General features: G+C 42.0%; 1 protein-coding gene across 1 annotated transcript in view; it reads right to left on the bottom strand.

The window, feature by feature from the left end:
- Nucleotides 1-15,629, bottom strand: part of LOC103261623 (mannosyl-oligosaccharide 1,2-alpha-mannosidase IA-like) — a 56,386-nt gene extending 40,757 nt beyond the window's left edge. The window contains exons 1-3 of the mRNA XM_008059214.2: nucleotides 15,363-15,629; nucleotides 10,905-11,001; nucleotides 6,282-6,397 (exon numbers count right to left, since the gene is read on the bottom strand). Coding sequence (XP_008057405.1) covers nucleotides 6,282-6,397; nucleotides 10,905-11,001; nucleotides 15,363-15,629 — 480 coding nt within the window. The remainder of the gene's footprint in view (nucleotides 1-6,281; nucleotides 6,398-10,904; nucleotides 11,002-15,362) is intronic.
- Between the last annotated feature and the right edge of the window lie 4,893 nt (nucleotides 15,630-20,522).

Genomic DNA, 20,522 nt, shown 5'->3' on the forward strand with positions numbered 1-20,522 from the left:
CAAGGTGCTATAATCAAGGCAGCTGCTATGACGTTGGATCTAATAGTCAAGTGAGCCTGTCTAAGAAGCAAATCTGGCCTGTTAGTGAATCCATGCAGGTTCCCAGTGCCTGCTGCATCCTTGTCTTTAAAAGTCTTGCTCAGGGCCAGGCTCAATGGCTCAGCCTGTCATCCCAGCACTCTGGGAGGCCAAGGTGAGTGGATGGCCTGAGCCCGCGGGTTCGAGACCGGCCCGGGCAAGTTGGTGAGACCTCGTCTCTATAATAAATAAACAAAAAACAATTAGCTGGGCGTGGGAGCACGTGTGTAGTTCTGGCTACTTGGAAGGCTGAGGCGGAAGGATCGCCGGAGCCCAGCAGGTTGATGCTGGGGTGACTGTGAGCATGCCACTGCACTCCAGCCTGGGCGACAGAGTGAGACTCCGACTCAAAAAATAAAAAATAAATCTTGCTCAGGTATGTCACACCACCACCCTCAGTAGCTGTCAACAGTCATCATCTCTGTTTGAAAATTAGAACTGCATTTGAATTTCCAACATTCAATTCCTCCTCCCTTTTTTATAGTCAAATTCAATAACAAAAGGCTGAAACCTAGACCCTTTGGTCCGTGCTTTACAAACCCTTAGACAAAAAGGACTAAAAGGCCAAGAAGATTAAAATCCCCCCACCATGCCAAACTGGTGAGCTGTGTTGGGGCAGCAGACTAGAAACACGCTGGCCCACTGGACCGCAGGCTGGCTCAGCAGCTACCTGGAGGTGCCACCCCAGGTAAGCCCCCGCGCTCTCTCTGCACCTGGGTTTTCTCACTTGTGAAAAGGAGCCGCGCGTTCTTCACCAGGCACTCTGGTGAAGAACGCACACCTGGCCCAAGTAAGGCACTCGTCAACAGGTGCTGCCGCTACCGATGTGGGGTAGCTAGACCTCAGGAAGTCAAGGCCTACCTTCTCAGGGTTATTCGAAAGCCAGAACACAGATAAACTTCTGTCCCTCATGGGGATCATTTTTCTCACGGCTAAAAATCCCCTTTTAAAATACAAGTGTCCTGACCAACTTCTTTTTGGGCTTGAGATACATCACTTTTGTTGCATTTTATTGAGTCGGAGTCTCACTCTGTCACCCAGGCTGGAGTGCGATGCTCTGCTCAGGGCTGCTGCAGCCTTGACCTGCCCGGCTCAGGCGACCTTCCTGCCTCAGTCTCCCAATTAGCTGGAACTAACCACAGGTGTGCGCGCCACCAAGCCAGGCAAAAATTCCAGTTTGCTGGAGAGATGCGGTCTTGCCAAGCTGTCCAGGCTGGTTTCAAACAATCCTGGTGCCTTCATCTTCCAGAGTGCTGGGATTCCAGGCATGAGCCACCATGACTGGCCTGGACTTGATACACTCTATCAGCATAATAACTGGATTTCCAAAAGTGGATTTCTACAATCCAAGGGCTTCAGGTATTTTTCTAAACTTCCAATTCTAACTTCCATTCAAATAACCAATGTTAAATTTAAATGACGACATTCCTCCTATTAATACTCATACAGTTATCTTTTAGGATGGTCTAAAAGTTTTCCACTGACTTTCCTTAATGGATCAGGGGAAGGCTTGGAACGGGAAGAGGAGAGTATGTAGACGGTTTTGAGAGATTTTGCCTAAGAATTAATGGGAAGTCTGCAGACCACTTCATCTTAGTTTTAAACTAGAGTCAACCTCCTTTTTAAGTCCTGAAGTAAGCGGCATTCCACGAACGTTCCCCATGTATTCAGTGACTTCCACCACACAGAGTTACTGAGTGCCAGTTTAAGAAGCAGAGCCAGTCTTCCGTTTAAATTGCAGGCACCTGTTAGTTAATGTCCCAAATGATGGGCAAGGAGAAGCTGAAAACCTCTGGCTAAAAACTTACCTGTAAAAATATCTGGGTTGGAGAAACTATTCCTTCATTTTGATTTTCTTTTAGCAATGGCCACTGAGTCAAAAATTTATCTATGTATTTTAACAATCCTTATTACCGTATCTCATAATTTTACATATATGTATAGTGAATGAAAGTAATTATTCACCTTTATCAACAAGGGTGCCCGAATGATGCATATTTATATACCTAACCCTTAACTGTACCCCACAATTTTAAAATAAAAAATATTTTTTTTAAAAAAAGAAAGTAACTATTCAAGAAATTCTCGCATCTAAGCCTCCCATATAGCTGGGATTGAAGGTATGCACCACCCTGCTTGGCTACTATTTAAAAAAAAAATTTTTTGTAGAGGTGAGGTCTCGCTGCATTGCCCAGGCTAGTCTCTAACTCCTTGGACTCCAGGAGTCCTCCTGCCTCAGCCATCCAAAGTGCTGGGATCACAGGCATGAGCTACCATGGCAAGTCTTGGTATTGTTATTAAAGCTCGTTTGTGTCTCATGTATGAAAATAACCCAAGAACCCCAGGCTTCCAGTCACCAAGTATAAAGCTGGCAGGGAGTTTGGTGGAATAGCTAGCAAATGAATAATCTCTAATTTCAGGGATCAGATAACTGCCTTTTTAAAAGCAAGCAAGCGAACAAGAACTACTATACTTTTATAATGGGAGAATTACCTGAGCCGTGATTGTACCAATGCACTCTAGCATGGCGGACAGACTGAGACCCCAACTCAAAAATAAAAGAACAACTGTCCCACCACACTTCAATGTAGTAACTATGTTGACTGACAACGGGTCTATTACTAATGTGGTTATGAATGCTTTTGCCTTATTGAGAAACACGTTGGAAGCAACATGAGGCTTTTCAAAGCCACTGATTAAAGACAGGTAAACTCCTGTAAGGCTTGCCTATACTTAGCCTCAGCCGACACTCTTATTTATAGATAGGACTTCAAAGTGTGTGCTGAATTAACACTTTGAGGATTCAGAGTAAATACAAAACTTCTTTTAGCAGACTCAATTGCAATATTTCCCAGTGTCCCAGCAGCTTTTGGTTTCGTATTTAAGTAACATGGCACATCTCTTAAGATCATTAACAAAGGGCAAGTTCCCTGGGCCACAGAGACAGGCAAATATCCATCTTCGCTACGTCAGCAGGCAGGGTTGACCAGGCAGGCCCCACAGCAACCCTAATTACCGCCTGAGAGGACAGCTCAGTGTCCTCTCAGAGCCACAACCCAACTCATCCCCTTTAGCATTTAGGTGGAATAAACTGAATGACTCCACTTAACAGCGAAATTAACTTAGATAACTGCTCCCATCAGGTTGTCATGCTGCTCCAAGACAGACCTTTCTCAGGAGCTAGACTAAGAGGCAAAAGACTAAGAGGCAAAAGTCACTTCTTGCATGCTTGTGGCATGGAACTCTAGACCCAAGCCAAGTACCCATTCTGGCATTTGAGAAGATCCAAAATCGCTTCTTTTTTTTTAAAGGCTGGAGCACAGTGGCACAATCACAGCTCACCTCAGCCTCGACCTCCTAGGACCAGGCGATCTTCCCGCCTCAGCATTCAGAGTAGCTGGGACTACAAGTGCGTGCCGCCACACCTGGTTAATTTTTGTTTTTGTAGAGATGAGGTTGTGTTACGTTACCCAGGCTGGCCTCCAGCTCCTGAGCTCAAGCAACTCTCCAGCCTCAGCCTCTCAAAGTGCCACAATTATAGGCGTGAGCCACTGCGCCTGGCCCAAAATTGCTTCCTGAAGCCAACTTATATGCTCCTGACGGAACCCTACAGCTTATGTTCTTTTAAAAAATGTTATCACTAATCTCCAAATGATAGTGTTTCCCACATTAAAAATAGTAACATACATTCAGGAAAGGTATATTGATTTACTCTTCTAATCGTCGCATTATAAAGTTCTTCAGCTTACTGTTTTCTGGTTGGTTTTAAAATGTCATATGAGAATCTGTTAGAAATCCAAGTGGTTATTTTCAAAATTACAGGATTTCCTTCAAAAAGTATTAATAAATTTTTCCCATTTATATGAGAGAAAGAGAAATTGAAAAAGTTTTAGCAAAAAAAGAGGAAAATTATTTTAATGGCTAATATTTAGTACTTGTATACATTATTACTTGTATTTAAATTAACATTTTTTTTCCTGATAAAGTATTTTGATTGACGGTGCAATGGTATTGTAAAAAAAAGTAGATGCATCCAAATTTATTATAAGAGAAAAATAAAAATGAAACTGAACCAGAAACACTATTGTTAAGAGTTAGTTTATCCTATGGTGCTCCTAACAAATAAATTTTAAGTCAAGAATAAATTTGATCATGTGAAATATTCAATTTATATCACTTGCAAGTATAAAGTAAATGCTTTTTATTGGTTTATACTGTCATTAGCTAAAGCTCATTTTCTTTTCATTAAGGTATAACGAGCTGATTCATTCTGCATATTATAGCACAAAGTTCAAGTGACTTTAATAACTGGCTTGAGATAAATTACACATCATACGTTCTGGGTCACAAGTTCTGGAGAACAGGAGCAAGGGTTTTACAGCTGGAGAATGTGTTCAGCTCAAGTTATCCGGACAGACACACACCTGTTAGCAGAAAACCCCAAGGGCTACCCTGGACTCTGTGGACTAGCTTTCTGATTTTAATCCTAAGCCAAAGAATCTAAAATGGATTCTTGGTTATTTGTTATTCATTCACTCATGTCCTAGTTACTTGTGAAGCACCTTCTCACGATCAGGTACCTGCCTTTCTGGAATTCTAGTCTAGAGGAAATCTGGAAATTTCCTTTCTGGAAATCTAGTCTAGATAGTTAGAACTGGGCTATCTCAGGGGAGAAGAAAGAAAGAGGAAGATACTATTTAATGAGCACCACATACACACCAGGTTTATGCTTGGTGACTTTTTCATAGGTTATTTCATTTAACATCTATGACAGCAACACAAAGTATAAGCAGTGCTTTCCCTATTTTGAGAGACGAGGAGGGGGTTAATTAATTTGCCTCAAATTACACAGCAAGTAAGAGCCAGGTTTGAACAAGGTTTGCCCAGCTCAATGATCCTGTTTTTTATTGGAGGAGAAATGCAAAAGGGATGAGAAATATAGAGGTAGCCAGAGAATGTGAGTCCTCTGAGGTTAGGCATGTAAGCTTAGTATTATGGTACTCATTAGAGTGTGTTGTTCAATAGGTATTCAATAAATTGTTGTTAAATGAATGAGAAGCGAAGCCATCTTGTCCTACTTCCTGATAAGTGATCAAGGATTGCCTATTTGGGCATTTCTAAGTTCAGTTGGGTCTTTACTGGCACTTAAAAAATATTAGTTACCTAGATCCTTACATGAGAGCTATTAAAAACTATCGTCAGTAGAGAACTTGACAGAACATGTAGACTTTTTCTCCAGGTAACAATTTCCTATGGAAACCCTCTGAAAAGCTAAAGGGGTTGGCAGGGAAACGCCCTCTGTCCATTTTCCGCATACAGCATGGTATTCGGGCCTGGTCATGGGGATTTACAGATATTATCAAACGCTCACTAGACAGACAAGAGGCTTTCGAGGGCTTCTGTAAAGTAATCTCAGATTAAAGACAATACCAATAATGCAAACATAAGCGAATGACTAAAAAATACCAGGGCCCACACGCTTCCTTTCCTTAGAGTAAGTTCTTGGCCAACATCATTATGAAGCAAAACAATGACGATCAAATGAGAGCTGACGAAATGAAGTCTTCCCCCACCAAGATGATCAAGTATTGGAAGCATCCACTGTCCTTCACTCTCTTTCCCTTGGTGTACCATGGTCTTGAGTATTTGCTAAGAGTAACAGCACATACACAAAATTTTAAAACACCGGTCAGGTATATGATAGGTAGTTTTCCCTGGCAGGAGTATAGCACTGACAAAGTCAGAAGCCTTATTTATGGAAGAGTGGATGCTGCTGCTGTCACAGAATGCACCGCAGCGTGGTGTAAAAGCGTCAGCACTGGTGCCCACAGGCCTGTGTCAGAATCACAGCTTGGACACACAACTGGCTGCACAGCACGGAGCAAGCCTCGGAGTCCCAGATGTGTGAGAATAACGCCCATCTCAGATTTGATGTGAGACTTGAACGAGAATACAAGGCACATGGAGGGCTCAGTAAACATTAACTTTTCCCTAACCCTTAATTTGCCAAAACCAAAGACACACATTTGTGTAGTAAGGAAGAGCAGTTTAAGAATACAGTATCATAATTTATGTTCATCATTTAAAGTTGCATCATTGGTTTTTGCTAACATGCATCACAATACAATAATCTGTTCCACTACAGAATTTGTCCGTGCTAATTGAGATCTGCAGACTAAACTAGCAATTTTTTCCCAACTTACCACATTAAAATCTAAATTTTCTTCAATCCATGATTTTGCTTCCTGAAACTCATCTTTCATTTCCATAATAAAAAGCGTATCCAGGGCATCTACTATAGTTGCTCCTTTGATGTTACCTGAAAATATCCGAAAAACATTTACTCAGTAAAATACTTTATATAGATACAAGCACGCAAATTGACCATACCTAGGAAAGAGAGTAATAATGTGTTTATTAATAAGCAGTAATACCAAACAGCCTAAAATTCGTTCAATGAAAGTATAAAACTGCACTAAAACCAAACTAAAAATTGTCACAGGCGATACACGAATCTGTAAAGTTTTTTCTTAGTTGTAGAAAATAAAACCCTTAGAAATGTCATTTGCGATTGCCTTCTCTCGTAAGGAAAGATCAGCTCCCACCCAAGGCACAACATACGTACTGAGGTTAACGTAATTCCATTGAAGTGCACGTGTGTAAAACTCTAAACATAATTAGATCTAAAATTGTTCTGCTGTAGTTCTAAGGAGCTACTGCTCTAAAATGAAGCTCCACCCCCTGACTGAAGCCTCACACACCCTCTCCACCTGCCTTCCTGGTCAGTCCTGACTCTGGTTTACTCCTCTGAACTCCAGTAGCGTGGAGAGTGCGTGGTGCCTGGCACTCATCCCTCTGTCTTGTACTGGAATGGCTTGGATGCCTCACTTTTCATCGGTAAACTTTCTTAGGACGCAAAAGTCATGTCTTGCTCATTTCCAGACTTCTCACAGCGCCCTGCGCAATTGTGACAGTGATGCCCATGGATGGCTGCTCAAAGACTGGATGGACACCGTACTTTCTTTGCACAATTAGGGTTCTAGACAATTCAAGACCAAATCTATAAATATTGATGGAAATTGTTCCATTGGCACACACCTTCCAAATTGAGAAACTGTCACCAGAAAACTACAAAACAGAATATTAAAATAGTTGATTTTCAAGGATATATAAAGTAACTGCAAATCTTTGTTTTTCTTCTTTTGTTAGACATAAGACTAACTCTTAACTAATAAAAAGGATAGGAAAACCTGAGGGCATATTTTATCGCAACCCAGTCTTCTTTAAAATATAACCTTTTTTGTAGATAAAACTATGGGTTCAGGGAAACAAGGGCGGGCATGTTTTAAGTGGACATTTTGAATGATATCAGCTTCATGTATTCGCTGGCATCTAATTTCTAAGTTATTCAGTAGGGAAGTCATTAAGTAGCACGTCATTAAGAAGCAAACATTGTCAGTTTTTATATTTTAGCGTTACAATGAGTACAACTGGTAAAACACAGAATCTCACTCTTTGAGATGCAGTTCTACTTGAAATCTTCTTTACCTCTGAAATCTTGAATAATAGTTCTGATTTCCCATTTAAAACAGGGTTGGGAGGCTGGCCATGGTGGCACATGCCTGTCATCGCAGCACTTTGGGAGGCTGAGGTCAGAGGGTTGCCTGAGCCCAGGAGTTCGAGACCAGCCTGGGTAGCATGGCGAGACTCCATCTCTACAAAATAAAAGAATCAGTTGGGCGTGGTGGCCTGTGCCTGTACTGTCAGTTACTCAGGAGGCTGAGATACTAGGATCACTTGAGCCAAGGAGGCTGAGGCTGCCGTGAGCCGTGACTGTGATTACAGCACCGCAGCCTGGGCCACAGAGTGAGATCCTGCCTCAACTAAAACAAAATAAGAATCACAAAATAAAACAGAATTGGAAGATTGTGAATATTTGAGTTTTTTCCTTTTTTTTTTGAGTTGGAGTCTCACTCTGTCGCCCAGAGTGGAGTGCAGTGTCTGCTCCCGGCCACCGCAGCCTTGACCTGCCGGGCTCTGGCGATCCTTCCGCCTCAGCCTTCCGAGTAGCCGGAATTACAGGCGAGCACTACCACGCCCGGCTAATTTTTTGATTTATTGTAGAGATGAGGTCTCGCTGCCCAGGCGGGTCTCTAACCCACAGGCTCAGGCAATTCACTCACCTCAGCCTCCCAAAGGCGCGGGATTACAGGCTGAGCCACCGAGCCCGGCTGAGTTTTTTCCTTTTTAATTTCAGTAAAATTGTTTAAGTGAACGAAGAGCCAGTCTTATCACCCTGGGAAAGAGACCTAAGGCTCAACATCACTGATGAGAAATGGCCATGAGAAGGAAGCACCCTGAAGAGCTCCCTGATGGCTAATGAGTGGGCAACACAGATTCTTTTTTTTTTTTTTTTTTTTTTTTGAGCTGATGTCTCATCCGTTGCCCAGGCTGGAGTGTAGTGGCATCGTTCATGGCCACCCCTGTGTCGACCCGCTGGGCTCCGGCGATCTTTCTGCCTCAGCCTTCCAGGTAGCCAGAATTAGAGGTGTGCGCTACCACACCCGGCTAATTTTTGATTTGTTGTAGAGATGAGGTCTCGCCAAATTGCCTGGGCTGGTCTTGCACCAAAGGGGTCAGGCAATCCACTCGCCTTGACCTCCCAAAGTGCTGGGATGACAGGCTGAGCCACCGAGCCTGGCCAACTTAGATTCTTGATGAGTAATGTTTCCTCTGAAAAAACAACTTGTTCTTAAAGCCAGAACGCAGAATCCTCTATCTCAAATTAAGTACCCTTTACTAAGAATTCAGGTGGCAAGGAACTTAGGAAAATTTAAGTCCTGTCTTCTGCCTGGTTTGTTGAGAAAATACACAGGACTACTTGTATCGTACTCAGATAAGAAACTGGGCTGAGGAAGTGGGTTAAAAAAGTCACTTAAAAAGTTTTCCTTATTTGTAAAAATGAAAACTTTTATTTCTTTGTAACAAGTCCCACTATGTTAGTATTTCTATGATAAGAAAATCATTATGTATCCTATTTTAATTTGAAGATGAAGTGAGACTAAATATCATTTGAATTATTAATATTTCATTTCCTTATACTAATACCAGAAACTCTTTTTTTAAGGCAAGATTTTATCTGAATTATGAAAATGTTTTTACTGAAAAAGTCAATGAAAATGATTTTAAAATGGAAGGCAAAAGAGACAAGGTTCAAAATAAATTTAAATACCATTAATATACTAACAGAAGACCAAATACATCTTTGTTAATGATTATGGCAAGTTAACACATAACTGATTTCTTAATGGTGCAAACAACTTCATAAAGACAAAACCAAAATGGAGTTAGAGTTTTTTAAAACTGTCATAATAAACAATGAAAAAACAGAGGACTCTGACTCCGCACAAAGTCCTATTGTGTTTCTCTTGGATTCATATCTCTCCTCATGCATGTTTACTGGTCACTGGATCCTAAAACACCCCCTGAGAAATGCCTGGAATCCCCTTTTCTGCCACTTTTCCAGGTGTAGGCCCTTTTCATCTCTAGTGTTCCTGTGATGGATCAACCAGGTTCCTTTCTTCTCTGCTTCCCAGCTCTCCCTACCTGTTCCTGAACCCCCTGCAAGACCTTTCTCCCTACCTGAGGTCCTACTGGTTCCTCAGAACTTCATGGGACTATCTACTGGACCACTGGTGCTTTGACATTCGCTATTTACATGCATGTGTTTTTGCCGAGACTATGACCTCGGCAAAAACTTGTCTTGTTTTCACTGACACCAGTGCTAGAAGGAAAGCCAGACACGCGAGGTCCTGAACAGACGGAGAAGCACAGTGTCATCACTGGGAACAGGGGCTCTGACGTCAGCCACCCAGAGTTCTGGGCTAAGCTCTGTCAGTCAGCCATGGAAAAGATCTTCTCTGAGCCTCATCTTTTCTTACCTATAAAATGTGTATGATAATGAGATGATGCATGAACAGCACTTGGCACACAGTAAGTGTTCCATAAATGTCAGCTGAAACTGTTTGTTGTATGAATTGGCATTAACACTGAAAATTAATATTTTCAGTTAAAGTATGGAAAATCAAGTTTTCATTGTTGAGTTTATAAAGTACAGAATAAGATTTCAATCTCTCCTTCCTGTTCCTTACGGCTGAAATTTGGGGGATTAGAAAGAAATGAAGGACATTAGGAAGGACACTGGGAAGCTCTGGGACCCAAAGGATCCATCCAATCCTCATTACTCAGCTTTCTCATTTCCACAACGGGAAGGTTAATACCAACAGCACCATTGTGAGGACCCAACGCAATAAAACACATAAAAGTGGACAGATGGAAGTTCAGATAATCGACCTAATCCATCCTCATCTTTTCTTCCACGGAACAAGCAGGAGAAACCTGCAGCCAAAGTTGAGATACAGTGGAGATCCCCACGGCCGGCTGCCTTGGCCAGCTTGTTTACAATGACACAGCATTTATTGAGCAGGAAGTCGTCAATGCAGGCTTCTAGTTGCTTCCTGGCTGGGTATCACCTGGGAGCCAAAAATCCTGATGCTGCACCCCACCCCTATTCAACGAGAACCTTCACAAGAGGGTCCCGGGCATCAGTACCTGTAGAAGTTCCACAGTCTTTCTAATGTGCAGCCACCGCTCTGTACAGAGGACACGCCAGGCACGGTCCTCACAGAGAACTCCACTGGTATGCAAGTTGCCTAGCAGTGTGGCCTTGGGGGGACACCATGTTACCCAAACTTCTCTGCCACCCACAAGTCAGGCCACTAGAGATAAGCCATTGTCACTAGGCAACGTAAGCACAAGCTACTCACCAAACAGACTGCTGGAATGGCCTTCTTTTGATATAGGCTTCAGCTCATTTAATCCCCAGGCATAACTTTTATAATTATTCCACGCATGCTTCATCATCTGAGAAAGATACGAAAAAGATGAAAATGGGATTATGATTTGAATTGAGATGCTTTTGCTACAAAGTAGATAATATATTGAAGAGCCAAAAGTTAAAGCATTAAAATTCACTATTTAGTTAAAAAGATAATGATTAATTAAAAGGCTGTTGATGGTTATTAAATAAACTAGAACACACCCACACGCACACATTATGTTTACAAGTGAAAATTTTTCTTTTTTGAGTCCACGGAATTAAGTCTAATGTAAATCTTATTTTCAAAAGTCAGCTCCCAACAACAGGCATTTAGTTTACCGTAAAAGGGTGAACCATTCCCACATTTATCTAGCTCATCTCATAACAGATTATATCTGCAAAGACTCTATACTTAAAATTTATATGTTTGTACAAAGTTCTTCCTACTTGGCTGGCCTCATAGTATACAAATATTCAAGATTGTCACTTTAAACACGTTGATGTTTCTTTGCGAAGACTATATGAAGAAGTACTTTTCAGTATCTATAGGAAACAAAAAATGAAATTACAATTATGCCTAGATTTTGGGAAGATTCTGTTTATTTTAATATAATCAATCTTTAATTAGATAACTGTGTATATGAATGCAACGAAGATTAATCCTGAATATTCCTAACCAAAGTCCATACACCAGCCAAGATTTTAAAAGCCACACCTATCGGCCGTAAATAAGTTGCATAAATATTCTTCTATGTCTCAAAGAATGTTGATACTCTTCAAATATCTAGAACTTACTCATGCCATTATCCCCAATCTATTAGCAACAGTAATCAGAATATGGACATAATCTGAAAATGTTCTACTCTGGCTCCATATTTTTTTTTAAAGCAGGATTTATTGAGAGGACAGAAAAGCTCCCTCAGTGGGAGGGAGTCTGAGGGGGTTGCTCTCCATTTTTAAAAATATCTTTAAAAGCATCACCTGAAGCTATAGATACTATCCAAGAGCTATTCATCACTAAAAATTTTCATTGAGATCGATGCAATTGTATTTGCAACAAAGCTTTTATTCGTCCCTGAATACAACAATGAGCATCTTTCCTTAGCGAGTTTATCTATTCCTTTCCTGTGCCACCGTCCCTCCTGCTAGTAGCTCCCAAGAATCTGTGCTATCTGGTGAGTACTCGGCCAGAGGCTCTCTGTCTTCAATACTGTCTTCCCATCTTGCTACAGCCCTACGAAATAGGGTTTACGCCGGGCTCGGTGGCTCAGCCTATATTCCTGCGCTTTGGGAGGTTGAGGTGAGTGGACTGCCTGAGCCCGTGGGTTCGAGACCCACCTGGGCAACTTGGCGAGACCTCATCTCTATAATAAATCAAAAAATGAGCCGGGCGTGGTAGCGCACGCCTGTAGTTCCAGCTACTGGGAAGACTGAGGCGGAAGGATCGCTGGAGCCCAGCAGGTCGAGGCTGCGGCAGCCGGGAATGGCCACTGTACTCCAGTCTGGGCGACAGAGCAAGACTCTGACTCAAAAAAAAAAAAAGAAACAGGGTTTATGACCACTGTGTGGTAGATGAAGAAATGGAAGCCTGGGAGTTAAGCAGCAGAGCCAACTTGACTCCGAGCCACGCACGAAATTTCTGCCCAAGCAAGGAGCTGGGGCTCATCCCCACGCTGGCCTGACCGCAATGCCCGTGGCTCCCGGAGGGACAAGCCACAGGGTCTTCCTGGAATCAGTCAGACTGATGATCTTTCCACAATCAGAAGAGTGTGTGAGGCAGCGTTTTTGAGATGTTCTTCTTATAAGCTAATTTTATTGCCCGTCAAGACTGGACTAGAGGAAACAAAGTGTGGAGCGTATCCACAATGGAATATTAAGCAGCCAAAAAGAAGGACACATGCAGGGACTTCGCAACTTGGATGGATTTAGAGTCTGCCATATTCAGTGATCCATCGTGGAAACAAAGAACGGAGCACCACATGTTCTCACTCAAAAATGGACCCTGAACATTCACCATCACACTATAAGGAAGGGACGGGCAGTAGCAGGATACCTTGAGGGTGGGGGTGGGGAGAACACGACATCCAGAAGGGTCCCTGATCTCAAACCAGGCAAAGTGGGGACCAAAGGGAGGCCTAGACTTTACCTGTATGATGACCACTTGTCGACCTAATCGCGAATGGTACCAGACATCTTAAAAAAAAAAAGAGGAAGCGACAGCATTGGCCTAGAGAGAGCATAGAGAATCACTGGCCTGACTTCAGCTCCAGCGGCAGAAAGCCACTTTTCCTCCAAGCACGGACACTGGCCTTTCGGAGACTTAACGTCTTGGTCACCTAAGTGGAGCAGCACACAGCTGTCCTCCCATCTGCTGCAGCTGCTCGTCGGCTGGCTATGCTAGGAGGCTTGAACCTAGTCCACACAGTAGAGAGAAACCGCGGGCTAAAAACCAACGCACAAATGTTCCTATCTGTAAGCTCAATAACGCATCTTTTAAACTATGTTGAATCACCTTTAAGTGGACACTATAAAGGGTGGGATTAAAAACCTCTGCTCCAAAGGTGAAAAAAATAAACAAATTCATTAATTAAGTTGAATGTATAACAGATCTGAGGATCAGTTAACTTGATTTATAATCCCTACGATGCTACTGATCAGTCATATACTTACGGATGAGTCAGTTTTCGTGAGACTCTCTTTCCTTACGTGAAAATCTGGGATCATAATCCTTCAGAGGCTGCATCTGAGGAATACATGAGCATGGTCTGTGTTTCCAAACCCAGCATACTGTTTGACAGATGGCAGGGGATCACGTTTGCTAAATTTTAAACCCATTAAATTCACATCACAAAAAATGGAATCCTATGAGCCTCTGAAAGACCAGGTGTAAGAAATCCAAAAAAACACCTCGAGATTATAAATCTGTGTTTTACTTGGTTTTTCCATGGAATGTACATTTAGTGAACTCTTCATTCCTGCAAATTTCCAGATACTTTACCAATGTAAAAGCTTTTGGAATAAACAGGACATCAGAACAGAAAGTAAGTCTGATGATTTGTTTCAGCTTTGTAACAAATGCACATGAGGCACCACGAGTACCCAGCCTCCTCAAGTGGCCTTTCGAACATATATTAACTTTTCCTATTTTTGTTTTTTATTTTCCTCAAGGGAAAAACTGACACTAATTGCAAAGTTTCCTACATCTCAAAAGTTGCTGTGACATGTTTCTCAAAATGGGTTCCTCAACCCATGGGACTTCTGAGTTAAAGTTAGAAAAGAAGAAGAAAATGATGTGGCCAAAATGCCCTGAACGAAGCCTCGGAAGTGGTTTCTTCTGTAATCTGTAAATTGAAGTGGAACAGCCACACTGTCAACTGATTCCACTGGCTGGTCACATCTGGAAATGACTTACCACATAAAAGTTAACTGTAAGATATTGTGTGTTTGTGTGTGTGTGTGTGTGTGTCTATGCCTGCATAGGAACACTGTGGACTGAATTCATAAGACCACGTACAAAATCAACTTGTTAACTCAGATTTGTGACTTATACAAATGTCTGAAAACATCAAAACGCTACTAGCTTTTAATTTTACAGTATTAAGCCACCCACCAGCTAAGGAACCACAAAGATGGAGACATTTAGTCTCTTGACTCAGTGTTCTCAAGAACTGGAAGGACTGACCTCCCGGGTAGAAGGACTCAGATGGGACTAAACTTCAAGTGCAGTAATGAATCCCTCCCAAACAAAGACAAACTGAAAGCAAACCAAAGATTTTTTTCTAGATATTTATATTTGCATCGGTGAAAGGTATGGCGAACACACTGTGTGAAAGGAAACAAACAAGAAAGAATGACACAAAACTTTGTGATAGCAATCTATTAATTTGACCCAGAAAAGATGGGATTAAGGCATAAGGTATCAAAGAAATAGCATTACTTGTCCTTGACTCTACACCAATAGAGAATATTCTCTGATTTGTACTTCTTCACTCACGGAGCCAGGGCTGATTGACTATGAAATGTCACCTAGCTACACTGTGAGTGATAAGAGTCTGAGAACTAGAAGGGGACACGGATTCTGTCCTGGACATCATCTACTAGTCAACATACGTGGCGTAAAATTCGGCCTTCTTACATATTCAGTAAATGTTGACGAGTATAGGAGAGCTGTAAGAAAACTCACACACAACGCTATCGTGGCACTTCACAAGCTGCTAAAAATCTAATGTCCTGATCTAATCAAGGACATTGAAAAGAGATATGTTTGAATGTCCCCAGGTACATATGTACAGATTTCACAACTTGCATTTTTAATGCTAGGAACTACCCTTAGCAAATGTTTTTAATCATATGATCTTACACTTTTCATATTAGACACATGAAAAATCTTCTTTAGAAATCTCACCAATTTTGCCAGACAGATCTTAGGAAGACTTTGGGCTTTCACTGGCCGCTTTAAGAAGCCTGCAAGTTCAAGGGATCCTACAGCCCCCTCTGTGGCATCCTGCACCAAAGCTCCAGTTTGTAGAACATCATCCTGGCTCTGGCCGACGAACCAGGGCTGGGGCCTGCCTGACCGGAAGGCAGACAACTGAGGCTGGCCCTGAACCTCCAGAGAGAGGTGCCTTGGGGTGCAGCTCTCACTGACGGCCGGGCCGGACAACCCAGACATCTACCCTGCCTTGGCAAGTGTAACCGGGAGACATCCGGGGAGAATCAGGAGGCCAGAGAGGGATGCAGAAACAGAGAAGCACAAATTCACAGAGAAGAGAAAGCCATCCAAAGGAGTCATGATGCAGCTGAAGCCACGAGGGAAACAGAAGGCAAGCAGAAAAACGTCGAAGGAGGCCGAGAGAGACAGAGACGGGGAACTCGGCCATGAGCGCGGCGCACCAGGGGAACTGGGTTGGGTCTGCAGAAAAGAGTCAGAGGATGCTGGGAAAGGAAGAGATTGGGAGAGTCCAAGGAGGCTGGGAGTGGCAGACACCAGAGACAGCGAATGTGGCCATGTCCATGGCGCACCGGTGGAGCTGTGTGGCGTCTGCAAGGTCAGAGGAACTGGGAGAGGCAGAGACGGGGAGCTCGGCCGCGTGCATGGCACACCAAGGGAGCTGTGGCCTCTTCCTCGGACTCCCCACCGCGCCCTCGGACAGAGCCCGGTGCTGCCGGGCCCACACAACCAGCAGCCCCGAGCCCTCCGGCCGCTCCACGCCGAGGGAGCCCTCTCGGGTCCCAGGATCCCTGGCCCGCCACCGAAGTGCTACGCGCCAAGTCAGGCTGGGCGCTGGCCTGAAGCTCCCAGCCCCTCTCCTCGGCCGCCCCCCGCGCCACGTCAGTGTCAGCTGGGCCCTCCACCCGGCTCTCCTCCTGGCCCCGGTGCCACCTGGGCGGACAGGACGTTGTGCCCCACCCGGCCTGGCCTGTCGCTAGACTTACGGGAAACCCTGAACCTCCCCCTCATGCCAGGCTGTTGACTGCTCTGACACCACCTCTCTTCAGCTGGGTACTTTCTGGGGTTTTCCACCACCACGGGGGCCCATGATGATGGGTTTTCTCTCCTTTCTCCATGACTCTACTTTTTCTTGTGGCTGCATCTGCCATTTGTTTGTGATCAGAGAGGCAAGGCTGCCTCTTCACCTGGACGGATATGTATGTGTGTAGAGTGAGATGACCTGACTTCTCCCACAGCCAATTTCAATATGCTATTTTTGAGACAGCGAGAGATATACAAAGAAGGAATAATTATTTAATGCTATTGCATGAGCTCTAAAGGACCCCTGAACATTAATGTTCCTCAGAGAAATGAAAGAGTGATTAGCAACAGCAATTTATTTAGAAAGAGTCAGAATGCCTGATAAAGCCAGTTTTAAAGAAATGAGAATTCTAGTAATCACCACTTGTAGAGGACAGATTGTCCTGTTTCTAAGAAGTATCTTTTTCCCAAGAAAAAGCCAATACTTCCAGTTCTAGCTCAGAAAAGTATATCCTATGCATTCAATGGTTCTTGTTCTTTATGGCCAGATTCTGATATTATTTTATAAAAACTCTTGTGCTGCTCCCAAATGGAAGGCAGTCAGGGCAAAAAACAAAACAAAAAAGAAACGCTTCTCTAAAATATTCAAGGAATAGTAGCTCAGCATCCCAAAAGTCAGAGGTTAGAAAAGGGCTTGCTTGCATGTGAATGTCTGGGATACTCCATTTGGGAAAGAAGCACTGTTGCTGAGAACGTTTTCTTCACGTAGAATAGTTTGGCATCAGCCGAGGGTCTATCGCTTGCAGTTATTTCCTCATCTAAAATAGCTGACTTGTGGTTGATGACTATGGTCTCTGGATGCAGAAGCTGTCACTTTGAGCTCAGAAGCTGCCACTTGGTTCAGAAACTGTTACCTTTGTGTTCAAAGATTCAACCTCAAGTTTGTGGTCTGTTTATCTGGCTGATTTTTTATTAACACTAAAACTGTGTTCATTAGATTGGCTCAGCTACATCCTCTGTGGTTAACGAGAGGATAGCAAGCGGCCTCTTGCAGGCCCCTGAAGACATCTGATCTTCCCTCCCTGGTTCCCAGACCAAGACCGAGCAGAGCTCCCTCAACATGGGAAGAATCGGCAATAGATCTTTTCTAGGGATCAAGAGTAAACGATATCCTTTGCTGGGATATCATGATGCTCCCTTTTCTAAAAAATTATGCCACTGAAAACAAATACTATTCTGATGCAGTGTCTCATGTCAAAAGGCTTTTTTTTTTTAGTTTTAATATTTGTAATGAAAAGGCAAGTCCAAACATTATTTTAAGTCACACATACCATTCCACAACTTTAATTTTTCACATTTATCTTTTTGCAGTAGCGACATCATGACTTTTAAAAATTGAAACGTACTATCTTTAAAAAGATTTGTTTATACATTTGTCAACTTTATAAAGACTAAGCCTTTTGCTCTTTTATCTGCCTTTTTAAACTTTACAAATATGATGAATTTGTTAATGGTATTAATAACCATTATCACTAACTGTTAATAGTAAAGATCAAATGTGACACGTAATTAGGATCAATGAAAATGAATTAGTTTGAATTTCATAAAAATGAACAAAAGTCAGAAGTAGTTACCTTTTTAAAATTATATTGTTTTCTTCTTCTTTTTTTTAAACAAACAAACAAACAAACAAACAAGCCCTAGAGAGTTAAGGCCTGCTCTTCAGTTTTCAAGAAGAAAGTTGCAGGGCACAAATGTTTTCTTTTCCTTTTGTGCGTGTTTTCTTAAATGGACCTTTCTTTTTAGAGAAGTTTTAGGTTCACAGCAAAACTGAACAGGAAGTACTAAAAACTCTCATATACACCCCAAACCCACAAACACATAACCTCTCGACAATCCACATGATGCACCACAGTGTTACATTAGCCACTACTATGAGCCCACACAGGAACGTCATTTTCACCCAAAGTCCATGATTGACTTTCGGGGTCACCCTCGGCGTTACACGGGCTATTGGTTTTGAGAAATGTGTAACCACATGTACCCGCCATGACAGCACCACACAGAGTATCTCCACCATCCCAAATCCTCTGAGTGGCGCCTTCTCAGTCCTCACTTTCTCAGTCCCTGGGAACTGCTGGTCTTTTTTATCGCCCCATCATCTTCCCTTGTCCAGGATATCATGTAGTCAGAGTCATAAAATATGCAGGCTTTTCATGTTGGTTTCTTTCACTTAATCATATGCATTTAAGGTTCCTCCGTGTCCTGGACTTGATGGCTCATTTCTTTTTAATGCTGACTAATATATTCCATTGTCTGGAGAGATCACAGTTTACTGATCCATTTACCTGCTAAGAAACACCTTGGCTGCTTCCAATTCTGGCAATGACAAAAAAGCTGTTATCAAGAAGCGAGTTGCAGGGCACAAGTGTTTTCTTTTCAAATTAAAGTCAGACATCATTATTCTCATAGCTAGAAGATTATGAATTGTAATTTTGTAATTACTGTTATTTAAGGAAGAATTCATAAAAAAATAGATTGGCCATAAGGTGTCATATAAGTAAATCTGCTTTAAAAAAACCCAAACTTCTGAAATAATGACCCTTAAAACTGTCTGTTGTTAATAGAGCAAGTAGAATGTCACTGTCATCCACAATCCATGACCTTCTAAGATTCTGAAAATAATCCTTTTGTATACTGCAGAGAGTAGTTTTAAAAATTATAATGAAAATGTTTAATGAGGTAATTTTAATATTACTTATGAGATATAGTATCTGTGTACTACTGCTACCAGAAATGCTGATTCCTAAATATAATCTGGGAGTAGCAACTAGTAGTCCTACAGGACTTAAAATTCGTCACTGGTGTGTCCCAGAAAGGTATCCTCTTATTATCCTTTTAGTAGAAGTAATCAGCATCTACTGAACACGTATATGTCCTGACATACGCAAAACATCTACATATCCTCTCAATGCTGTCCAACAGCCCCGCAGGGAAGCCTGTCTCCTCATGAGCACCCCATTGCACAGATGAAGAAATCAAGAGGTCAGATCTTGGCTCTGAATTCAGGCTGACTCAGGCCAAATTCTTACCTGAAGACTAACATTTTTTTTGTACATTGTCCTGAGCCAAAGGTGTGGTCCATGCAATCTGGGTGATGCTTGCCTTCCAAATAAGCTTCCAAATAAAGTATTACTCATGTGTGGCTGGCACTGTATACATCTTTGTATATTTCTATCTATCATCTAATAATTTTGGAAAAACTGACTTGTTCTAAGAATTAGACTTTCAGAAACATGACATGCCAAACCAGCTTCCAATCTTCCTTCTTTTGAAAACCTTACAGACACGGAGAAACATTAACTTTATTGGTAGACTAGGGATTTAAAAATGAGCATATCTTTTGCTTTCAGTGCTCTGTAGGGAAACGTTACCTTATGTATGTTGAATAAGAACTTTGCTTTCCATATATTATAACAGCTGAAAGTTCCTTCCTTTGAAAGTTAATCTGCATTTGGGCATCCTACACGTCATAATCATTATTCTGTTTCGTTAATGATGTGACTTTATCACCAGTGGAATTTACCCTAATAATTTATTTGTGTAGCTACTTAAAAAGACACACTGCTCAATATGCTAGTTTAAATGTCTCTAAATTTTGTACTTTAAAAACTGTCCCTAAATTGGCAACATCAGATTTCTTGTTAAACACATAGAGAAAAATATTACAGAGATATTATTTTTCAAAGCTCTCTCTATTATAGTTTCATTTAGATTTCTACATTACTTAGACTTTTACTAAAAATGGCAAGCAATGATTCTGGACTATATGTGACACTGTGCCACCTTTATGGCAGGCATTAACATCTAATAGGCCTGAATCACCACCTCCTTATTCCTATAAACTGTATTTTCTATGGACTGAAGATTATCTGAGATGTTTTTAAGTGATGGTAAGTATTTCTTGGGCCTGAAAATGTATTACTCTAACCATTCTGGTAGAGCTTTAAAATCTGATAAAGCCTGATATTTTTCTTCAAATGGTTAAAAAAAAATAAAGATCACCATCATTCATTCTGCTGTTGCTGATGG

Source organism: Carlito syrichta, unplaced genomic scaffold (assembly GCF_000164805.1).
Source record: "Carlito syrichta isolate Samal-C Ts95f unplaced genomic scaffold, Tarsius_syrichta-2.0.1 Scaffold303950, whole genome shotgun sequence".
NCBI classification, from domain to species: domain Eukaryota; kingdom Metazoa; phylum Chordata; class Mammalia; order Primates; family Tarsiidae; genus Carlito; species Carlito syrichta.